Here is a 21,561-nt window from a genome sequence, read left to right on the forward strand (position 1 = left end):
GCTTACTCGGTGGCTTCCCCGACGGGCTGTACCTCTGTTTTTAACTCTGGTAACTTTTGTGATTTTCTCTTTCTCTTCACAGATCTGGGTGTGGGGTTCTTTGTTTTCCTTTCTTGGGTACTGCTGATTGAAGGACTCAGGACCTTTTTTTTCATATCTGGAAAATTCTCAACCAGTTATTTCTTCAAATATTGCTTCTCTACCATTCTATCTAATTCTCTTCTTCAGAAGCTCCATTCAGATGTATCTCGGAGCCTCAAACTCTCCTTCAGCCCCTCTACTTGCACTGTCACAGTTTTTCCCTTTTATCTCTGGGTGATGCTTCACTCTGTCTACCAGATTGCTGATTCTGTCCAACTCTTAACATGTCTGGCGTTTATATCCCTTTTATCAGTTTCTCATTTCAATGATTACATTTTTTTATTTCCAACATTTCCAATTGGATTTCTAGTTTATTTCACGATTTCTTGTTCATTTGTATGGATAGTACTCTGTTATGTATAGTTTTATTTTAAAATTATTTTCGGTTCTATTATTTTAATTTTATCCAGAGTGAATCTATAATTCGCCTGTTGATTTTGTTGCCCTCCCAGAGCTTCATTTACATAAAATCCACGTGCATAGAACACAATGTTCACAGTGCCACCTAGAATTGCAGACCCTCTCCCCAGCCCCCAGGGCCGTGGCTTCCAACAGCAGCTGCCCGGCGAGCAGCCAGCATCCACTCTTTGCTGCCTGATTTCATTGTGGTGTAGAGCCCAGGCCCAGACCCTGGTCCCAGGGAGCAAGTCCAGATGCAGCCTTCTCCCCCTTGGAGCGAGGCTTCACTGTCACCCCAGTACTGGACACGGACAGACAGATCCCAAACCACTACAGGGGAGATACTGGAATAAAGAAAAATAAATCGAATGAAGTACAGGAAAGGAAAAAAATGAACTTTCATGTAAATAAAGTTAGGATAAATTGAATAAATAAAAGTAGGACACTAATCAAAAGTCATTTTCATTCCTCCTCAGGGACCGAAATCATTAAAAAGAAAGAGCTTTCGTTTAACCAGACATGGTGCTCCTTGCACTTCTAACTCTAGTTGACTTTGAAATTAGAGGTCTGAGCTAAAAGGGGAGTAGGTGAGAGTGAAGCTCATCGCCACTAAAAAAACAACTCAGAGTGCACGTCTTACTCAAAAGTTTCATTTCTATACAAAAATAATACATCAAATAAATAAAAACATAATGTTTGCTTACAAACTCAGAAATATTATGCAGTTATAGGATTTAGTTGTTTGAAGCACTAGGGTTCAAATCTTAAAATCAATAAGTATGCTCTGAAATAAAAACAAAAGTAGGAAGTAGGAAGTGAGCGTCATGAATCTGCATCTGGTGGCACTTTTGTGCCAGGGACTGGAATCAGGGCTCTTTGTCCCCGAAACACGTACTCTTTTCCCCTTGGCCTGAGACTTTCATGCCAGTTACCTACTTTGCTTGTTTCTTGGCTTCTATCACCTTTCTGCTCAAATGTCACTTATATGTGAAGCGTTCCCTGACCATTGTCATATATAGAGAATAATGACTCCCAGCCTCTCACAGCCATCACCCAGGGCCCTTCCTACCCCCGTATCTTGCTTTATTTTCTCTACTTCACTTATCACCGTCTAACATGCTATATATCTGCTCATTTATTTACTTATTTCCTGTCTCCCTTACTAGGATATAAGCTCTATAAAAACAGGAACCTCGTTTTGTTTCCTGCTGTATCTCTAGCACCAAGAACAGAATCTGGCAAGAAATGAGAGCGTAACATTTACTGAAGACACTGTTTAGAAGAATGTAATTTGAAAGGCGGAAGGTGTAGGGTACTAGAGTAAAACCAAACCGCCCGCGTGAGGACCTCACCGACCTTTTCCCTGTAGTGCTTGCTGTAAGTCTTCTTCCAGAGGTCCCAGTGGCGATCCAGCGTGGGGTCCCTCTGCAGCTGCGCCACCGCTGCGGAGCACCCCAGGAGCACGCAAGCCAGCCATTTCATTCTGTTAAAAGAAAGGCCACACAGGAAGAGTAGCTATTAGCTGCATATCTGTGACTGTATTTTTTTACAACTCAAAGTCTATCAAAGGGACAGGATATTATAAGTCAGAATATACAGGAAATTTTGGGGATATATACAGGGAGTAACTGCAGACTTATGTCTGAAATATCACTGCTAATGCTTAGGAACTCTTTAAAGCATGATTTTCAGAAATGTCCCAATATCTGGTACCAAACTTACATCCAAGGTCAGGGGGTCACTGGGGGGAGGGAAGCAGAGACTTTCCAGGATTTGCCAACAAACCTAATCAAGGAAAATCCTCTTTCCTCCTTTCCGAAATACACACACACACACACGCACACACACACACGTACTCACACACACACATACATATATCATCCTTAAAAACAAGGCAAACTTTTGAAAAATCACTTCTTCATAATTTTTGAATGCATGACTTCTTAACTGGACTGTTTAAATATCCACAACATTTAGAGGTGGTCAAAAGACAAACCCCCATGTATTGCTTTCACATCCATTTTTTTTAACTTTCTTCCTCAACAGTCAAAACATCTATTACAAATAAGGACGCATTTAACTACTTTTGAAAATACAACTCTTGTATTTAATACAAAAAGACTTTAACAGAAATTTAGTGACTAGCCCTCCTTCAAACTGCATTCTACTTTCTTTTCTGTTTCTTTTTCATTCAAAATAACTGGAATGGTAACCATGTAAATCTTCAAATTATATTCCAAAGAAAACTGGGTTTCGGCCTCAGGCTTATCTGTTCAAGCACACAGTAACTTTTCAAAAACAGATTTTTATTTTTAGTCAAAAAAATAAGAGGCAAATCGAGCGACGTCATTTGTTACTTACTTCCTGAAACCAAAGATTTAAAACCTGGCAGGCAGAGCAAGCTAAACACACAAAGGGTTTAAAGACCAAATGGGAGAAAAAAAAGTGGGCAATACTTACATGCTAGAAACAGCAGGTGCTCCCATACTAGGAGTGCTTGAAGGTGGGTCCTCTCTAAAGGTTCAAAGCCAGCAAAGTGACTTCAGCTACATTGACTTTATGGAGAAATTAGAACTTGTCACATGAGGTATCCACAATGAGGAAGTGAACTTTCATTTCAGTTTCATTTGAAATTTGACCCGATCAGCTGTCTCCTGCCCTCTCTCTCTGGTTTTAGAGACAAAGTGGGTACTCTGAGCATCAAGAAAAAGCCCCCAGTACAACCAACTCAGCAACATAAGAGCAGTACAAGTTTTTTCCCTTTAATCCCTCTCCATTCTGATAACTCATTTTACCTAAAAACATCAACTTTCAGATGGAAAAATTTAGTTATGAAGAGATTAGGAAATCCCAGCTTCCTCCAAGATTTCCTAGGAAAACCCATCTTACTCCTTTTAACATAACTCATCCATAATTCACTATTGTCTAATTCTCACCCAGCTATTCCTTGATTTCTCAATTCAAAATAGCTTTATTGATAGTAATATATGTTAGTATATCTGTGGAAGAAAAGATACACCTATGCACAGCTAACTGCCGAGTGGATACCTGGGTGGAAGTGGGGCCAGGATGAATGAGCATTTTTTACAACTTGCATTTTCCTAATTACTAATGAGGTTTGTTGAACATCTTTTCACACATTTATTGACCATTCGAGGTTGCCGTGAAATGGTTGTTCATATCTTTTGTTCATTTTTCTATTATATCGTTGCTTTTTAAAAGTGATTTGTAGGGTTTGTTTCTTGTTTTTTGTTTTATGTTCTGGCTACTAATCTTTGACAGTTATGTACACTAAAAATGTCTTCCCTCTGTTTTTCCCTTGTCTTTTACCCTGGCTTATACTGACTTTTTCTATACGAAATTTTAAAATGTTGATGTAGAAAGTTATTCGACTTTTACTTTATGGGCTATGTGTCTGTCTCATTTAAGAAAGTTTTGTGTCTTATTTAAGAAGATTTTCTTGATTCCAATATAATAAAAGTACATTCATTTAATTCTCATAGTTCTAGAGTGTATATTTTTTCCCTTTCAGAGTTGTTGCTTTGGGGTCTTTATTTCCTCTGGAATTTAGTTTTATGTATGATATGAGGCAGGGAGCTTACTTTATTTGTTTTCTCATTTTGATGGGAAACTTCTATTGTATCCCAAATTCCCGCGTATCCATGAGTCAGTTTCTGAGCTCACTGAGCTGTTTTTTACCCACTGCTCCTTCAGTACCACATGGTTTAATTAAAACAGCTCTGTCCATGTCCCACTATCTAGCGGGACAAGTCACCCTGTCATTCCTGTGTTCGTTCCTCTTTTTCAAAGCTGCCTTAGCATTCTGTACATGTTAACGTTTCCATGTGAGTTTGTTAAATCAGCTAATCAAGTTTCCTGGAAAATTCCGTCAGTTTTTATTTGAACTGATATATTTATAATTATATTGACTTGCTATGTATATATAATTATACATATATACATATGTGGGGAGACTTGACATCATTACAGGGTGAATCGTCTCATCTGTAGTGGACATTTTCCTGTTCCCAGATTATTTTGAAGTAAATCCTAGAAATCATATTATTTCATATGTAAATAGTCTGGTGTGTATCTCTAAAAGATAAAGACTCTTAAATATAACCACAATACCATGATCACATCTAACATAAAAACAATTTCTTAATTTCATCAAACATTATGTCAGTATTCACGTTTTCCTAACTTACACATTTTTAAAAATAGTTTGAATTGAGATCCAAATAAGGTCCATACATTACAAAACAATTGAGTGATTTTTGTATCGTTATAAGTTTATGGATTTAACCATATATGTTTCAATCCGCTGCAGTTTTGTCTTTATTGATATTCATATTGTCCCATATTTGGTCAATGGGAACTTACATTGGCTCCTGAGTCAATTTGGGGAAACAAGGGCTGGGTCTCACAAGGTAGATTGGAAAGGTGTTTTTCCAAGATTGTGACCAGAAGAAATTAAGAAGAAAGCTATTGTGGGGCTCTCAATTACCTCGGGTTGTCTTTTTCTCTGTCCTTTTACACATCTGATATCATACCTAAATTTTCACTCGTAGCTTTGCTGCTGTACATGTATTTGTACCCCCAGACATAAATAGTTCAATTTCCTTAATGAGGAAATGTGCATAAAAACAAATCTCTTTCAACAAGATGAAAACTACACAACTATTTTGAGAAGGCTCCATGGGTTTTCTCAGTCATCGTTTCTCTGCCTTACAGGGTGCATAAACCTACACTCAGTACAGAGTATGAACATGGTAATTGGGCAACAGATAACATCTGCCTTCACCACTTCTGGCTGTTGCCTAAATGAGACTTAGAGAGGCTCGTTCAGGGTCCACGTGGAAGTAAGTGGTGGAATTAAAACTCGAAGTCCACGCTTTCCAATACCCCTTACTGCTCGGACTAGATGTTGCGTTTCATACTAGGCTGGAGCAGTAGTGGCCTGGAGCTGGCTCTTCCTGGTACTGGCTCACAGGAACTACGTGTTTTTCCTAACTCCACCTTCAGTGGAATTACACTGGTAGCTTGAAATTGGCCATTATGGGAAAAATAAACAAGCTCTACAAATCAGGGGTTTTTTTCAGCCCCTTTTTCTGGAAAGCCAGCTAAACACTAGCATACAGCTGGGCTGACCTGACTCAGAAGTCATTGACTATGCTTATTTTGAGTTCCTTTCTCTTTGAATCTTTCTTATTTTGTTCAAGACTTGCATTATAAGAAGTTGTGATACCGGCCTGAATTAGTATAGTTCCCAGTTTCAGATTTCAGAGTCATAAAGTTTGAAGAAAATATTAGAGGGCCGACTTAGGGTTGCTATCTTTTTAGTTTGTCAAATTTGGACATTTAAAATTAGTATATACATTCATTATCGTTTCAAAATTGAAGGAGTATTTCAATACCAAGAAAAGGGTAGGAAGGAAATAATCTCCGAATTTAGAAGTTGAATTTATGTATTTTTATGAAAAACCCACTCTACTGTCTATATTTTAATCATTTAACTGAAGACTAATGAAAATATTGTCAAGGACAAAGATCCCACAGGACAGGGATTTTTTTTTTCCCCAAAAAATGTATCTCAAGCACCTAGAATAATATCTGGCACGCAGTAAGTACTCAGCTAACATTTAATGAAAAGAATCAAGGACTTGCACTAATCTGAAGACCAAACTTTGCCACCACTGGTGCAAGCTACCCAAGTTGGTATCTTGGATGGAAGTCAGCTAACATATTTGAAGCATTTAAGGAGATATGAAAGGGGAGGGGGAAAGCACGATTCCTATCTTAGGTTGCTAAAATCTGTTTGGGAGGTATAGAAGATACATGCCTAAAGATGACTTAATATCAAATTGGATGCTCCAGACTTTTAAGACAACTAAGTATTTCTTTGTTTAAGGTATTAGAAATGACTTTGCTAGAAATTGGAGAACCTTTCCATGCTTCACTACTTTCCCCTAGGAATCAAGAGTACCCATGAGACTGAAAGCTTGCAAAGATATGATGAAAGGGGTAGGATTCGGAAACTTCCATTTACTGTAATTCTATTGTCAGGGACATTTGAGAACATCACCTGCAGCTGCATCTATGAGGTGGTGGTAGCAGCAGTAACCCTTTTCGGTAGATGAGGAAACGGCACCAAGGGAGGCAGGGCCAGGATCATTGTGGAGTAAGCGGTGGAAGTCAGGGCACTGTGCAACAAACGCTAGAAACAGGAAACATGAGCTCAGAGCTCCAGTAAGTGATCAACTCTCCTTAAAGCCATTTCTCCTTTTCACATCCTGCCGGATTTGGTAAATCAACAGGATATGATTTGCCAGTGATTTGAGGGGGGAGGGAGGAGGGTGCTAGGTGCTCATAATCATTAGTAATAAGATAAGGCAGAGGATGTAAAAACACCTAAGGTGGTGTTAAGATTGAAGATAAATGACACTTGCTTCCTTTTATTTATAAAGTTCAAGTGCAAGCCCAGTAATAGCCTTCTTCAGTAAAGGGTGTTTTTGAGTCTATAGACAGGCAGATTCCAGCCTGCAGAAGACTGTGTTCTAAGTCATGGAAGGAGGGTGTTTAGAATCAGGAACACTCCAAAAGAAGCATAAAATAGTGATTAGTTTCTTAGACAAGCCAACAAAAGCCTATCTAACCCATAATGTAACTGAAAAGCTATACTTATGCAAGAAATACTACAGTAAACGTAACAGACGACTTCAATTACGCTCATCCCAGGAGCTCCTAAGACTACACTTCCATAGACTGAGTCTTAGATTGGAATTTTGTTCTCATTCATTAATAGCAGCGATAGAAAACTCTTATATAGTGGACACTCTGGCCAGGCACTGTTCCAAACACCTTACATGTATGAACTCACTCAATCATCACAATCATCCTGTAAGGTGTGATTATTTTCCATATTTTATAAGTCCCTAGCCTGAGCCCAAGCTTACTGCTAGTGAATGGAGGAGGTAGGATTAGCACTGGGCAGTGTGGCTCCAGAGCTGGTTCTCTTAACTGCTTTAATATGTTGCTTTCAGTGAAATGTAATTGGCTTTTATCAGATTGATCTTTGTCTCCATGAGAGAGAAGAGAGTTCCTGATGCTGGAAGGTGTTGCTGTGGCAGGCGACAGTACACTTCTCAAGCTAACATAGAGCCTGGCAGAGGAGGTGCTCAGAAAATGTTTTTTGTTTGAACGAAAGTGATAAATTATTATTATTTTGACCAGGATTTTAGGGAGTTTAGGGATTCATTTTTGTAAGTCTGTGATAGCCGGAGTGATAAATTATTGTGAGGAAGATCCAGATGGAATTTTCTGCTGAGCCTGGGGAGGCGCCGCCCTCCCCTGATTACCTATCTCCCCATCACACTCCCAACGGCAGTACTACTCGAGGTCTTCACCTGTTCCAGTAAATTCTCACTGCCTTGTTTGGTCCCTGAGGGCCTCAAGTAGATATTTATTATATTTTTCTAGTCTTTCTCTTTGTCTTCAGTGGCAGGGCAGGCCTGGAAGAGCAGATCCCCGATGCGCTCCTGTTTTCACTCCCCACTACCTCTAGAGCAGTGCTTTCCACCAGAAATACCATGCAAGCCACGCTGCCATGTTTCATTCTCTAGCGGCCATGTTTTAAAAGTAAAAAAACCCCAAACAATAGAACAGATAAAATTTAAGATTATGTTCATTTAATTCAATATATTCAAAATACTGTCATTTTAATATGTAATCAAGAAATTATCATGATTCTTTTTTGTGTGTGTACTGTCTTCAAAATGCAGTTGAATATTTCACACTTAGAGCACACCACAGCTGGGACCAGCCACACTTCAAGTACTCAACAGCCACTTGGGATAGAGGCGACCATACTGGATCACACAGGTCTAAACCCTAGTCACTTCTCCTAAAACAGAGATCTGATCAAAATATTTCCCTTCTCAAAAATCTTCAGTGACTCCGAGAAAATCTTCAATGACTCCATATTACACACTAGTTTAAGAACAAGTCCTTACCCTAGTATTACAGATACAGGAAAAAAAAAAAAGCATTTCTTGGGACTTCCACTTTTCAGTCTGGCATGTAAGAGGTTAGGAAGTTGCTACTTTACCCTAACAACAAGTAAAAGCTGAATAAATTGAAAAATCAACAATTATTATTAGAGCCACTGTCTGGAATTTCCCTCCCTCATCTCTGCCTCTTTAAATCCTGTACATCCGTCATGGCCCATCTGAGATGACTCCTCTTTCAAAAAATCTTTCTTCATCTCCAACCTGTTGTCTTTTTTTTTTTTTTTTTCCCAGCCTCTGCATAGTTTTGAGGCTCTCTTATGGCAGACTCATAGATTCTGAGAACAGAAAAATCATCCTCTTTATTTCCTGTGAGTCTACCTGTGAGTGCTCTAAGTACAGGAGTTATGTATATCTTACTCATTTGTGTATCCTCCACAGTATATAATGCACTGACATAATAGGCTCTCAATAAACATTTGCCGACATGATTTAAATGATTTCAACAGCCTGGAGGTTTGAAGTTGGCTGGCCATGAAACTCACTCCACTGCCAGGGTGCAAGTCTCCCAGATTCCTGCCTACCAGCATCTACTGTATGCCGTGGACCGATGGTAACGTGTCCTATTTTCCATTCATTCTCTCCTTTCCAGAATTAAGCTTTTCACTGTAGTTATACTGTTTCTTCTTCATTGTTTTAAAAGATATATTAGACAAAGATAACTTCCGTTTTAGGTTGTCACGTCTCCAGAGGCCACATCCAAAGTTGATGAGGAAGACTACATGTAACAGTTAAAAGTCCTAGTCTTGGATCTGAACGCGGTAACGGGGTAAAGCTCCGGCTGTCTCACCGGGGAGAGGCTGTTGGTAAGGACAGACCCTTTTTATAGATGTGAACACTTTTCAACAACAACCATTCATCCAACTCAATTCTACTTTTGTTTAGAGAACCGCCCTCCACAGGGCCATGGGTGGACACGGAGTCAGAGAGGTAGCCTGAGACTAGATCGTCTTTGCAGGCCTCTTCAGAATTTTGTTATATTCTAAATTCACTAAAATATAAGCTCCATGAAGTCACGAATTCTTGCCGCTGCAGAATTCCAAGAATGGTATCTCGCTTGTTAAATAACTGAAGTGTACGGGGAGGCTTTGTGCAGGGGAGGGGTGTGATTTGCGCAGAGAGCAGACTGTAGAGTCGGCTACAGTGAAGCAGAGCGGAGCATGGAAGTGGGGAAGTTGCTAGAGCCACCACAGAAGTCCAGAGAAGCGATGGGAACTTAAACTGGAGGGGTCCTGGTGGAGGTGAAGAAGTGACCAGATTCATATTATATTTTGAAGACAGAAGGACAGAATTCACTAATATGGATCCTAAGAGAAGACAGAAATAACAAACTCGTAATTGAGCAATGTTTGATTCAGAATCACAAGGCTGGATAATAAAGCTTTAAATAGTTACTAGAACATCTCTCTTTGATTTTTTTTTTTAATTGTGATAAAATATATATAACAAAATTTACCATTTTAGTCATTTTTAAGTATACAGTTCAGTGGCATTAAGTACATTCATGATGTTGTGTAACCATCACCACAATCTATTTCCAGAACTTTTTTTTAAAAATAGACTTCATTTTTTAGAGCAGTTTTAGGTTCACAGCAAAATGGAGCTGAAAGTACAGAGAGTTTCTGCCACACACATTGCTTGCCACACACACCCACAACCTCCCTGACGTAGAACTTTGTCATCATTCCCAACGGAAACCTTGCGCCCATTAAGCAGTGACTTCCCGTTATACTCTGCCAAAGACTTTGGGGATAGCCTCAGCCTATTCTCGTTTCTGCCTCTATGAATTTGCCTATTTTAATTTGCTTTTCATGTCCTTTCATGTCTGGCTTATTTCACTTAGGTTTCCAATGTTCTTCCATTTTGTAGTATGTATCAACATCTCATTCCTTTTTAAGGCTGAATCGTATTCTGTTGTCTGTATATACCACATTTTGTTGATCCACTCATCTGCTGACGGACACTTGGGTTATCTCTACTGTGTTTGGCTGTTGTGAATAAGGCTGCAAAGAACATTGGCATACAAGTGTCCATTTGAGTTCCCTGCCTTCAATTCTTTTGGCTATATATCTAGAGTGGACTTGCTTCAGCATATGGTAATTGTTTAACTTTTTGAGAACCATCAAACTGCTTTACACAACAATTGTGCCATTTTATATTCCCAGCAGCAGGGCACCAAAGTTTCAGTTCCTCCAAGACCTTTCGACACTTTTATTTTCCAATTTTTTGTAATGGATGTGAAGTGGTATCTATCTCATTGTAGTTTTGATTTGTATTTCCCTAATGGCTAGTGATGAGCATCTTTTCATGTGCTTATTGGCCATTCGTATATCCTCTTTGGAGAAATGACCATTCAAGTCCTTTGCCCATATTTGCATTGCTTTTTTGTTGTTGCTGAGTTGTAGTTCTTTATATTTTTTGGATACTAAGTCCTTATCAGTATATAACTTGCAGATATTTTCTCTCATCCTGTGGGTTGTCTTTTCAGAGATGTTTTGATGCACAGATGTCTCTTAACAGATGTTTTGATGCACAGAAGTTTTTAATTTCAATAAAATCCATTTTATCTATTTTTTCTTTTGTTGGTTGTACTTGTCACATCTAAGACAAAGCCAAGATTTATCCTTATGTTTTCTTCTTAGTGTTTTATAGTTTTAGCTCTTACATTTATATATTTAAACCATTTTGAATTAATTTTTGTATATGATGTGAGGTGGCATTGCAACTTTATTCTTTTATATGTGGTGATCCAGTTGTCCCAGCACCATTTGTTGAGAACACCATTGAATTGAATTGACATCGTTGTCAAAATTCAAGTGAACATAAGTGAAAGAGATATTTCCATATTCTTAAATCTGTTCTCTTGATCTATATGCCTATCGTTATGCCAGTAATACACTGTCTTGATTATTGTTGGTTTGTAATAAGTTTTGAAATTGCGAAGTGTGAGTCCTCCAACATTATTCTTTTTCAAGATTGTTTTGGCTATTCTGGGTCCTTTGAATGTCCATATGAATTTTATGTCAATTTTTACAAAGAAGGCAGCTGGGAATTGATAGGGATTGTTTCGACTCTATAGGTCAATTTGTGGAATACTGCCATCTTAATGATTATCTTCCAATCCACGAACATGGGATGTCTTTCCATTTATTTAGATGTCCTGAATTTCTTGAACAGTGTTTTGTAGCTTTCAGGGTATAAGTTTTGCACTTCTTTAAACTTGTTCTTAAATATTTTATTCTTTTTGATGTTATTGTAAATGGAATCTTTTTCTTAATCTCATTTTCATTTTGTTCATTGCTACTGTATAGAAATAAAATTGACTTCTGTATATTGATCTTGTACCCTGCAACTTTGCTGAGCTCATTTATGAGTTCTAATAGTTTTTCAGTTATTTCTTTAGAATTTTTTATATATACAATCCTGTCATCTGCAAAAGCACAGCATCTTTACCTTGTCAAATCTATATATAGAGAGTCTCAGGAAACCAAGCCTTTAGGCTATATATGTCTGGAGGTGAAGAACTAGGTTGCTGAAGTCCTTGGACAAACTCAGCTTATAAGTATAATGAAGCCTGTCAATGACTCATAAAGGCTTTTCAAGGGCAGAAGAGAATCAAAGTTCAGTAAGGATATGTATTATAAAAGAATAAAACAGGATTTCTATAATACCTGTGCCAACAGAAGTTTAAAGGGCTGTCACTTTTAAGTTTGTATTTCTTCCTCACACCACCTATGGAGGATGGTGAGAAACAGAGCATACTGCAGTGGTTAAGACCACTCAGACTGGATGCAGAAGGAGCAGGCAATCAGCCAAATCCAGACTATGGGACATTCTGCTGGAAAAATGACCTGGTTTCTCCTTGAAATCAATTATAAAAAGAAAAATAGAAAGTATGTGTATCTGGGGGTAGTGCAGGTAGGGAGGTGACTGTCAAAGAATACAGTAGACTTACTAACAACCAAATGTAGTGTGTAAATAGAATACTGATTTGAATAAGCTAACAGTAAAAAGATACGTTTAAACAATTGGAGACATTTTAAAATGGACTATTAAATGTTATTAAGAAACAGTTGTTACTTTTGTTAGGTATGCTAATGTGAAAATAAATTCCTCACTCACAGATGCATAATGAGTATTTTATGAGTAAAACAATATCTGGGATTTGCTTTAAAATACTAAAAAAGAAAATAAGGAGGGGTAAAAAAGTTTGGAAAATGTTGATAATTGTTCAAGCTGGATGATGGGCACATGAGCTTCATTCTCTCTCTCTCTGTCTCTCTCTGTTTTAAATGTTTAAAATGTTACATAACATAAAGTTAAAATAATATAATAAAATTTATAAAAGGAGATAGAAAAACAACAAAAAAGACCTGGGTCTCAGTGCCGGCTCAGCCCCTTCCCAGCGAGGTGCCCTTGGGTAAGCTATCTGGTCTCTGGTATGGAGATAATAAGGGGATTGTGTTTAGAGTATTTGACACGGCAGGGGCTGCATAGTAAAGCTCAATAAATGTTAGAAAATGTTACTATGAAATAAATTAAAATTATTTACTGATTGATAGATTTGATCGTATTATTTAAACACTTTCTGGTGTCAAAATATCGACCATGGATTATATTATTATTTGTAACTGAGAACACTGGAAACAATGTGTTGATTTATTGAGATTTAGTTAAATAAATTGTGTTGATATTTACAGTAGAATTTTATGCATCTATAGAAATAATCATGTTTCTAGGTTGAGATCTATCAACTCTATTGCTTAGCATCGTTTTGGAGGTATTAACTGATGCAAACAGACAAGAAATAAATTAGAGGTAAAAATCAGAAAGAAAGGGGTAAAATTTACCTCTGTGGATGATACACTTATACTCAAAGAAATCCAAGTGAATCAACTGAAAAACATAAACAAAAAGAAAATTCAAGCAAAGGTAGTTAAGTACAAAAATGAATATAACAATCAATAGCTTTTAAGACATGCCTAATTAGAAATTATATTGGAAAAGATCCCATTTAACTGCAAAGAAATATATAAATAATAAAAGATAAACTCCTAAAAAAAAAGGTTAGCAAGAAATGAGCAATATCTATAAGAAGGGCACAGAGAATACTTGAAAAAATATGAAGGCATCTCTTATTCTTAGATGGGAAGATTCAGTGGTATAAAGAAGTCAGTTTTCCTAATTAGGATATAAATTTAATGTTATCAAAATAAAAATACCTGCAGGGCTTTTGATAATTTGACAAGCTGATTTTAAAGATCAGATGGAAAAAATAGAAAGCAAGAATATTCAGGAAAAAAAATCTAGAAAAGGAGAGTCATAAGAGGAAGACTAACCCTATTAGATATTAAAGCACATTATAAATGTGTGCTTCTGGTCAAGTATAGATATACATATTAATGTACTAGAATAGAAATCTAGAGATAAACCCAAATACATGTAAGAATCAAGTAAATTTGTTGCACACGTGTCCATACAAAAGGAAACTCTGAAAGATGTTCTTTAGGTAGAAGGAAAAAAATCTTGGATCAAAAGAACAGAACTGTGTAGGTTTGCCTAGTGGGGCGTCAGACACCTCTCAAGCTTGTCTTTGGTTCTTTTGAAACTCAACAAAAATGACTTGCAGATCGATAAATGTGCCCTCTCCTGCCCACACATTTGAATATGCTATTCTTTGGGTCTGGAATGCCTTTGCTCACCTCTCCATCCGCCAAACTCATCTCGAGCTTCCAAAAAGTTCAGGAGTCATTCTTCTGTGAAGTATCCTTCTTTGAAAGAGTATGTACGATACCTCCTAAGTGTTGACTTTCCTCCAGTTTCTTGCATCTCCATCTTGTTCTTCATCTGTTATTTGCTCTTACACCAACTGCCAGAGGAGTACTGCTAAAATATAGATCTGCTCAAAAATATTTTATGCCTACTAAAGCCTGTGTGTCTAAAAAATTAAAGTATGAACTTCTTGGGACATGGGGGGCATTCAAGGCCCTCCGGGATTCACCTCCAACCTCCTTTTCTCACCTCAGCTCTACCAGGTGTGCCTTTACACCCTATATTTGAGCCACCCCAAACCTCACCATTCACACACACGGTGAATGGTGTGTTCACCCAGAACCTTCGGCCTCACGTGCCCTCCCTCCTCCCAGCCCGCTCCCCACCCCTCTCTTCTCTGCCCATTCAGGCCTTTCAAAGCTCTGTTCTCAATGAAGCCTCATCTAAAACCCCATGAAGAGTTAATGATTCACTCTTGAACTTGCAATAATTGGTATTTATTTCATTATGGTTGGTATTATTAGTTGTTTTAGGTCTGTCACTAGTCTATAGCATTCTTGAAGTCAGGGCCGTGTCTCACTAATGTTTCATTCTCTTAAACTGCATAGCACCTGGTAACAAATATTCACGCACAAAAATAAATAATTTTTGCATAGAATGAAATTAAATAATGCCTGACACATGGTTAGCATTCAATAAATGTGAACTCTTCCTAGTGGTAATAGTGTTTTGTGGAAAATGGTAAAAGCAGCTGTCAGCTGCTTATTTATTAGCTGGCTAAGTTTTGCTCGAATTAATACTGCTTGGAAACCATTATAAAGAGTTTCCATTTCCCCTTTTGTTAACAGCAAAAGTTTAGGTTCTAGAACTTCAGAGGGCCTTAAGATATTTTTCAAGACCGAGGTTTACGTGTCACTTAATCTGGTCCCTCCAAAATGGAATTAAATATTGAGGTCTCTTTATATCCATTTAATCCCTGAAATTTAGTACTGTTCTTAGTCCAGAGTGAGCACTTCATAAATGTTGGGTAAAGGAATGAATAAAGAAATGAATTAAGACGACTTGTTTGTGACAGTCTCTCCAAACAAACTATGAGCACATCAAGCATAAGGAATATGTTTTATTCACCTTTTTATCTCAGGGAACCTCACACAGTATCCAACACAAAATGAGTGGTTACTAAATAGCTATTTATTAAGTTATAGACAAGAGATAAATACTTGGTTTACTTAAAAAATGCAAAGAAGGAAAAAGAAAATACATTTCTTGTATCATGTTAACTTGTACCAAAAATGTATGAGTACATTTGTGAACTGGGGTACAAAACACAGACATTTCTACCTTGGGATATAGAAGACGTGAACTTGGAGACTGAGGACTCAGGTCACCTTAGTCTGTAGAGAGGTCAAAGCTAAGCAGGTTCCGTGAATTAGAACCTGGCCTCCAGCTATTTGCACAGCATCAGCCCCAGGTCAACGTGGCTGGGCAGGCTATGGTCACATCTCGTAGCCTAAGAATGCACACCAGTCAGTGAAATTCCTACTGCAGCCGCAATGGAAAATAAAGGCCTTGGCTGGAAAGAAGGAAAGTAGGAGGAGTGTCCCTTGAAGCACCAACGAATGGGGAGCCTGAATGACAACCTCCGTATTGCTACATCTGCTTCAAGAAAGGCACACGACTCCCTTCCAAAGCACACCGCTATGTTGCACCATCGAGGAAGGAATGCAAGAGGTAGGGCAGGCCGAGGTCACATCCGGGGGAAGCTGGCCAGGTTGGCGATGCCACAAGCGTTGTTCTTGTTCCGAGCCATGAGGACATAGCCTTTGTTTCCCCAGTTTTCTCCCCAGCTGTGGGACCAACCAAGAAAAATACTCAGTACCCTCAGTCACTTAGCCACTGAGTGCTATGCTCGGCACTGATGGTATACGAAAGTGAGCAAGGCAGTTTTACCTTTAAAGAGTTTATAAGGTCAAGAAACAGAGAGAGGGCACAATGCTATGGTCCCCAAGCCAGGACAGACTGCTTCTGGTCAAGAGGATCGACAAAGACTTAAAGTGGGAGGTGCCATTTGAGCTGAGCCTGAAGGCTGGACAGAACATGGACCTGTGGGAAGGGGATGCCAGCGGAGGGGTGTGAAATGAGTGACAGAGGCGGGAAAGCACAGGACACGTGTGAAGATCATGTGGCTGGAAACAACGGGGTGCCTGACAGGGTGCGGTGAGGGATGTCTGGAAAGGCATCGGATTGAGTCACTTTTACTGCCAGGCTAGAGTTTGACTCTGTGGCCCGTCACAGTGGAGCAGACACAGAAGGCCTCTGACTGGGAGTGACATGATCTGATTCGTGTTTTAGGAACCGTAATCTGGAAAACATGAGCCTAGAGCATAAGAAACAGGCAAGAAAGGCCGAAGCTGGGCTTGGTTCCAGAGTAAAACCTACCGGCGAGACGAATGAAGCTATGAGAACGGCTGGGATTGCTAAGGCAGCGGAGAGAACGGAAGACCGGAGGAAAAGACGCGTGCGCGGCGGGAGATTGGTCTATATTTCTTCCTAAATTGTTTTCATGAGTTTTCTGTCCTTTTTCCTCAAATAGCAAATTCTCCAGTTACCCAACACATTTTACGTAAGATCTCTACCCTGTCCCTGTTCCCTTCTCGCGGTTCTCCAGTGATCCTGATCCTGCCTGGGTGTGTCCCTGATTCCACCCAGCTCTCTTGGACGCACCTCTGCCCTCTGCACCTGATAAGAAAGGGCAGGGTGCGTGCGTGGGGCTGGGAGCCAAGAAAGGGAAAACATGGGACAGAAGCTGTGGCAGAAGGAACGCCGCCTTAGCGAAGAGCTCCGGTTCACCCTTAGTTGGGACTGTGATATAAAAAGTTGCTTTGAAGTAACTCCCAGTGTCACGGTCTATCCTGCCAGCCCTCCAGGTCACACCAGGGCCTTGGTCTGTGAACTCTCCAGAGTCTAGGACCCTTGCTCCTTGGAGGCCACCCAGGACAGAGAATTTAACCAGTACTGTTGTTGACCACTGAGGAGGGACAAGTGTAATTCTCCTAAATCTGCCCCCCAAAGTCACAAGGGAGCCGAGGAGCCCTGGAGTTTTATTTGTTCCCAATATTAGGGAAGGAGACACTTTTTTCTTGTTGCTGTTTACATCTACTTTCTGAAAGGCATTTTCCTCCACAGACTTCAAAATCTTCAGCCAGTTCTGATACACGTGTCTATCCTAAGTGCATCTAGAAGGACAAAAACTGCATCAGGGGATATTAAGCCTTTCCATTGTCCCCTGCTGCTCACAGACAGACCAACGATGGAAACCTGCCTGAGAAATCGATCGCATCACAGAAAAAAGAAAGAAAAACAGATCTAGTTCCCAAGCTCCTGGTTCCTGGTGCTGCTTCGTGCTCTGGTTAGCTAGGTGTGCCTTTCTCAGGGGCTGTGAGACCACCGGGGGCAGACGTCCTGCTCCTTTGTGACTAAGCACCTGGCATACAGCAGCTGCCCAACACACACTTTGGGTGCTGTTGTCCAGCCATCAAACGTTAGAATAGCCTCTGACTGGGGAGTTAGAACTGAAAAGTCGGAGACAACCTTGTCTTGATTTGAGAGAGAGAGGAATGCTGGGAAGTTGGAGTTGCAGTTGAGTGTCAAGAGGGTGCCTGGGGGACGCATGCAGTGTTCCTGTCGTTACCTGTTTTTAATTATCCAGTGCTTCCTTCCCTTCTGGATCCCGTATCCCACTGCCAAAACCGCATGGTTCAGATTATCGCTATTGCAGTTCTCGTCGTAATACACACCTAGGAGACAATCAATCAAGGTGAAACTTTCTGCAACCCAAGGGGTGTGCTGGGGTCTCCCACGCTAGCGGACCCTGTGTGGAATCCTGTCCCAGTCAGCAGCGCTGACGACAGGCGCTTCATGCTCTGGCAGCTGTTGGTTTCTCTCTGGCAGACAGTCTGACTGTGGAACTAAGTCCTAAAAATGCTCAGTGCCCTCAAGGAGCCACCGGCCTGTCATAAGAGCCGGGCGCTCGCGCCTCGCCGGCCGGAGCAGCTCCCTACCTTTCCTGTAAAACTGGAAGGAGGTCAGGCTTGCGTCGATGGCCACAGAGATGGGGCCCACTCGGGCCACCGCCCTCTTCAGGGCCTTCTCGTTCCCCTCAGGGATCTCTTTGTACCCTCTGCACTTAGCTGCCTTGCCCGTTGGGTTGTACATACAACTTTCATCCTGGAAAAAAAGGTTGAAATAGGCAATGAGCTGCTGAGTGAGGACCTCTACCAATGTTCTGCGTGATGTCAATGCACTAACGGGCGGCCGACTGGGGTCTCTAGAGAGGGCCTGTTCTCGCCTCGCCATTTCAGACAACTGTAAAAAAGAATCTGAAAAGCGGATACCTTGCACCATACACTAAAGTCAGTTCCAGGTGATTCTGAAACAAATGTGAAAGCAAACACTATAAAACCTGAGAGAGAGAGAGAGAGAGAGAGAGAGAGAGAGAATACTTTCATTACCCCAATGTAGAGAAAGATTTCTGAGATAAGGTTTTTTAAAAGCACAAATCATTTTCTGGCCCTGCCAGACGTGAGCCGGGAGAGCGGGGAGGCACCGGCTGCTGTGTGGAGGGGGCGCCACGGCCAGGCTGCGAGAGGACCAGCCCGTGCACACCTACCGGGGGGCCAGCGTGAGGCACAGCTTTGGATGGACCCCGTGCTCTTGCGAGAGACAGAAGTAAAATCACACAATCTGATGTGAAAAGAAATTAGTAAAGAACTTAGCAATTCAGTCTGTAAATTTCCAACACTGTATTTTGCAGGTCTAGTTAGCAATGACATGTTTCGCTGGCAAGCCACAATTACAGAATCTAATGGCCGCCAGTGTGAAGGTGGCATATTTTTTTGGTAATTCATTTTCCTATGGACCACCCCTTCAAAACCCTAAAGTTGCATCTATAATACATTATCTAAATATTAACAATAATTGCAGCATTTGACATGATAGTCTAAGATTACATGATATCCTGTCTTAATAATGTCTCAGGATTCCTTAGTTCTCCGTCATGCCATCCGAACCCTTGATGCCTCCTGGTGCCAAAGACTGCACAGATCTACAAGTAAAATAAACTATCTAGGGAGTGGATGCAGAGGGACATTATGCCATGATACTTTCAAGTCAGAGTAACCTACATTATGGCTGGAATGAACTTAAATCACCATATTATCTGGCTGCTAGCAGCCCTACATATGGATCTCTTCCTAGTTAAGTTTTATTTTTCTTTACCTCCCTCCATTCATTCACACGTCCATGTGAGAAGTTCTTTCGGTTTTGGACAATAACTGCTTTTAAAAACTGTAAAGTACATAGATGCAAGAGAACAACTGCCCAACATTCAGAATGTTAAAACTGAATCTATTCTAATTGTCATTTTAATTGATTATGAAATCAAAGTCATTCCACATTACTCTAAAGTGCTGAAGAAATCATCTGAGGGAGAAGTCAAATGCTCCTTCTATTCCAAAATAGGGTTTTGAATATTACGTAATTTTCATTTTAATTATTCGGAGTCTGAGCTATTAGTTAAACTATCTCTCAACAAACTGGTTAATACAATACTGAATAAATTATGCAAACTGTCCATGGATGTGTGATCAACTGTTAGTTCTGATAGTATTTATTTTTCTTTAAAATAGTTCAGTTATACAAACTTAAATCGGGTGCCTGGATTAATCGATATGAAAAAATATATAAACATAAATTTGTTTTCTGTATATACTGTTGGGATTTAATTTTTTGATATCAAGTGATGACAAAAAGTTGTCAAAAGAGTATTTGACAATTTAAAAGAGAATATTTTGCCAAGTTCAGATTATCTCACTAATTGGCTGGGTGTATTCAGAATTAAAAAGCTAATCTGTTAGAGCAGCTTCAGTATGCTGCGTATTACAGTAGCAGCCCCAGAGTTCAAACATGGACTTGGGACCCAGCAGTTGTGAAAACTGTATGCGAGTTAAAGAAAATGTTTTCCAGCTACAAACTGCAACTTCTCTGCCTTGTATACTTACTTGACAGCTAAAAAAACCATAACATGGAATGATAATGGGATGAAATTTACAAAGTACTGTTTTGATGTGGCCAGTGTCATGGGGAGGTGTTAAAATGACTTTCCTATATAGGTTGTTGAGTATCCAGTGAAATGGATACTCATTAGTTAATGTACTCATGTACATTAACGAGGATTTTATTGCAGCAGACGTCATTTCCGATGACTAAACATGAATAAATAACGTTCATTGCTATTGGAGTTTTTTAAAGGCACAAAGTGCAAAGGAAAAATTTAATAATTTTTCTACACTAAAATTAAACACTTTTCCAGATTGAAAAACATAAATAGTGTGAAAAGACAGACGCCAACCTACAACACACATAGTATTAGTATCCAAATATCTTTTAAAAATTCTTAAAAATCGGTAAGAAAGAGAAAACCTAATTTAAAATGGGCAAAAGATATAAACAGTCAATTTACTGAAGAAGAAATACAAATGGCCAGGTAAACGTACTAATGAAGATATGAATCAATGGAATTTCTTATACACTGCCCGTGGGAATATAAATTTTTCCAGATATTTTAGTAAACAATCTGACATTATCTAGTAAAGTTGAAGACGCATGTACCCTACGACTCAGACATTTCTGTTCCAAGGTGTTATAGTCTAGTAAAGAAATTCTTGCACATGTGCATAGAAGACATGCCTGGCAATGTTTGCAGCAGACAAACAGATCTAGTAGATGAATCTTGGCTCTGCTAGTAACTAGTGGTATGAATTTGAGTATACTGTTTTATCTCCATAAGTGTCAATTTCCTCACTTATAAAGTGAAGATAAGTCAGTCTACCTTGCAGGGCTGTTATGAGGATTAAATAGAAAATGCACAAGCACATGGCTTAGCACATCACAGCTGTCATCTTTATTACTCACACTTGCTATTCCTCCTTCAAAGGTTCCTGTTCCAAAGGCCCCATGTGACATTATCTGCTGACCCCAAGTATATGAAAAGCCCTCAGATCTTCTTTTGAGAAAGATCTCCTTCTTATTGCTAAAGGATCTTATAGGAAGAAGTGAGTTAATCTCTAAAATTACAAGTATGAGGCAACTTGTTTTTTCTCACATTTTATACAATTTGTTTAAA

General features: G+C 39.5%; 2 protein-coding genes across 6 annotated transcripts in view; both read right to left on the reverse strand.

Annotated features, from left to right (window-relative positions):
• CTSS (cathepsin S) overlaps positions 1-14,439 on the reverse strand; it is a 23,576-nt gene extending 9,137 nt beyond the window's left edge. Inside the window, exons 1-4 of one of the 3 annotated variants that reach the window (XM_023521817.1) lie at positions 14,309-14,439; positions 13,457-13,502; positions 3,001-3,095; positions 1,897-2,023 (exon numbers count right to left, since the gene is read on the reverse strand). In XM_023521817.1, coding sequence (XP_023377585.1) covers positions 1,897-2,023; positions 3,001-3,026 — 153 coding nt within the window. In that variant the 5' untranslated portion in view covers positions 3,027-3,095; positions 13,457-13,502; positions 14,309-14,439. Of the gene's footprint in view, positions 1-1,896; positions 2,024-3,000; positions 3,436-13,456; positions 13,503-14,308 lie in introns of those variants that run through there. The other 2 variants (XM_023521818.1, XM_011377626.2) reach the window with 2 other exon arrangements.
• CTSK (cathepsin K) overlaps positions 14,365-21,561 on the reverse strand; it is a 13,726-nt gene continuing 6,529 nt past the window's right edge. The window contains exons 6-8 of one of the 3 annotated variants that reach the window (XM_023521820.1): positions 18,440-18,605; positions 18,070-18,175; positions 14,365-14,492 (exon numbers count right to left, since the gene is read on the reverse strand). In XM_023521820.1, the coding sequence (XP_023377588.1) occupies positions 14,450-14,492; positions 18,070-18,175; positions 18,440-18,605 (315 nt within the window). In that variant the 3' untranslated portion in view covers positions 14,365-14,449. Of the gene's footprint in view, positions 14,506-15,478; positions 16,226-18,069; positions 18,176-18,439; positions 18,606-21,561 lie in introns of those variants that run through there. The other 2 variants (XM_023521821.1, XM_011377627.2) reach the window with 2 other exon arrangements.

This window comes from Pteropus vampyrus, unplaced genomic scaffold, assembly GCF_000151845.1.
Source record: "Pteropus vampyrus isolate Shadow unplaced genomic scaffold, Pvam_2.0 Scaffold319, whole genome shotgun sequence".
Lineage (NCBI taxonomy): Eukaryota > Metazoa > Chordata > Mammalia > Chiroptera > Pteropodidae > Pteropus > Pteropus vampyrus.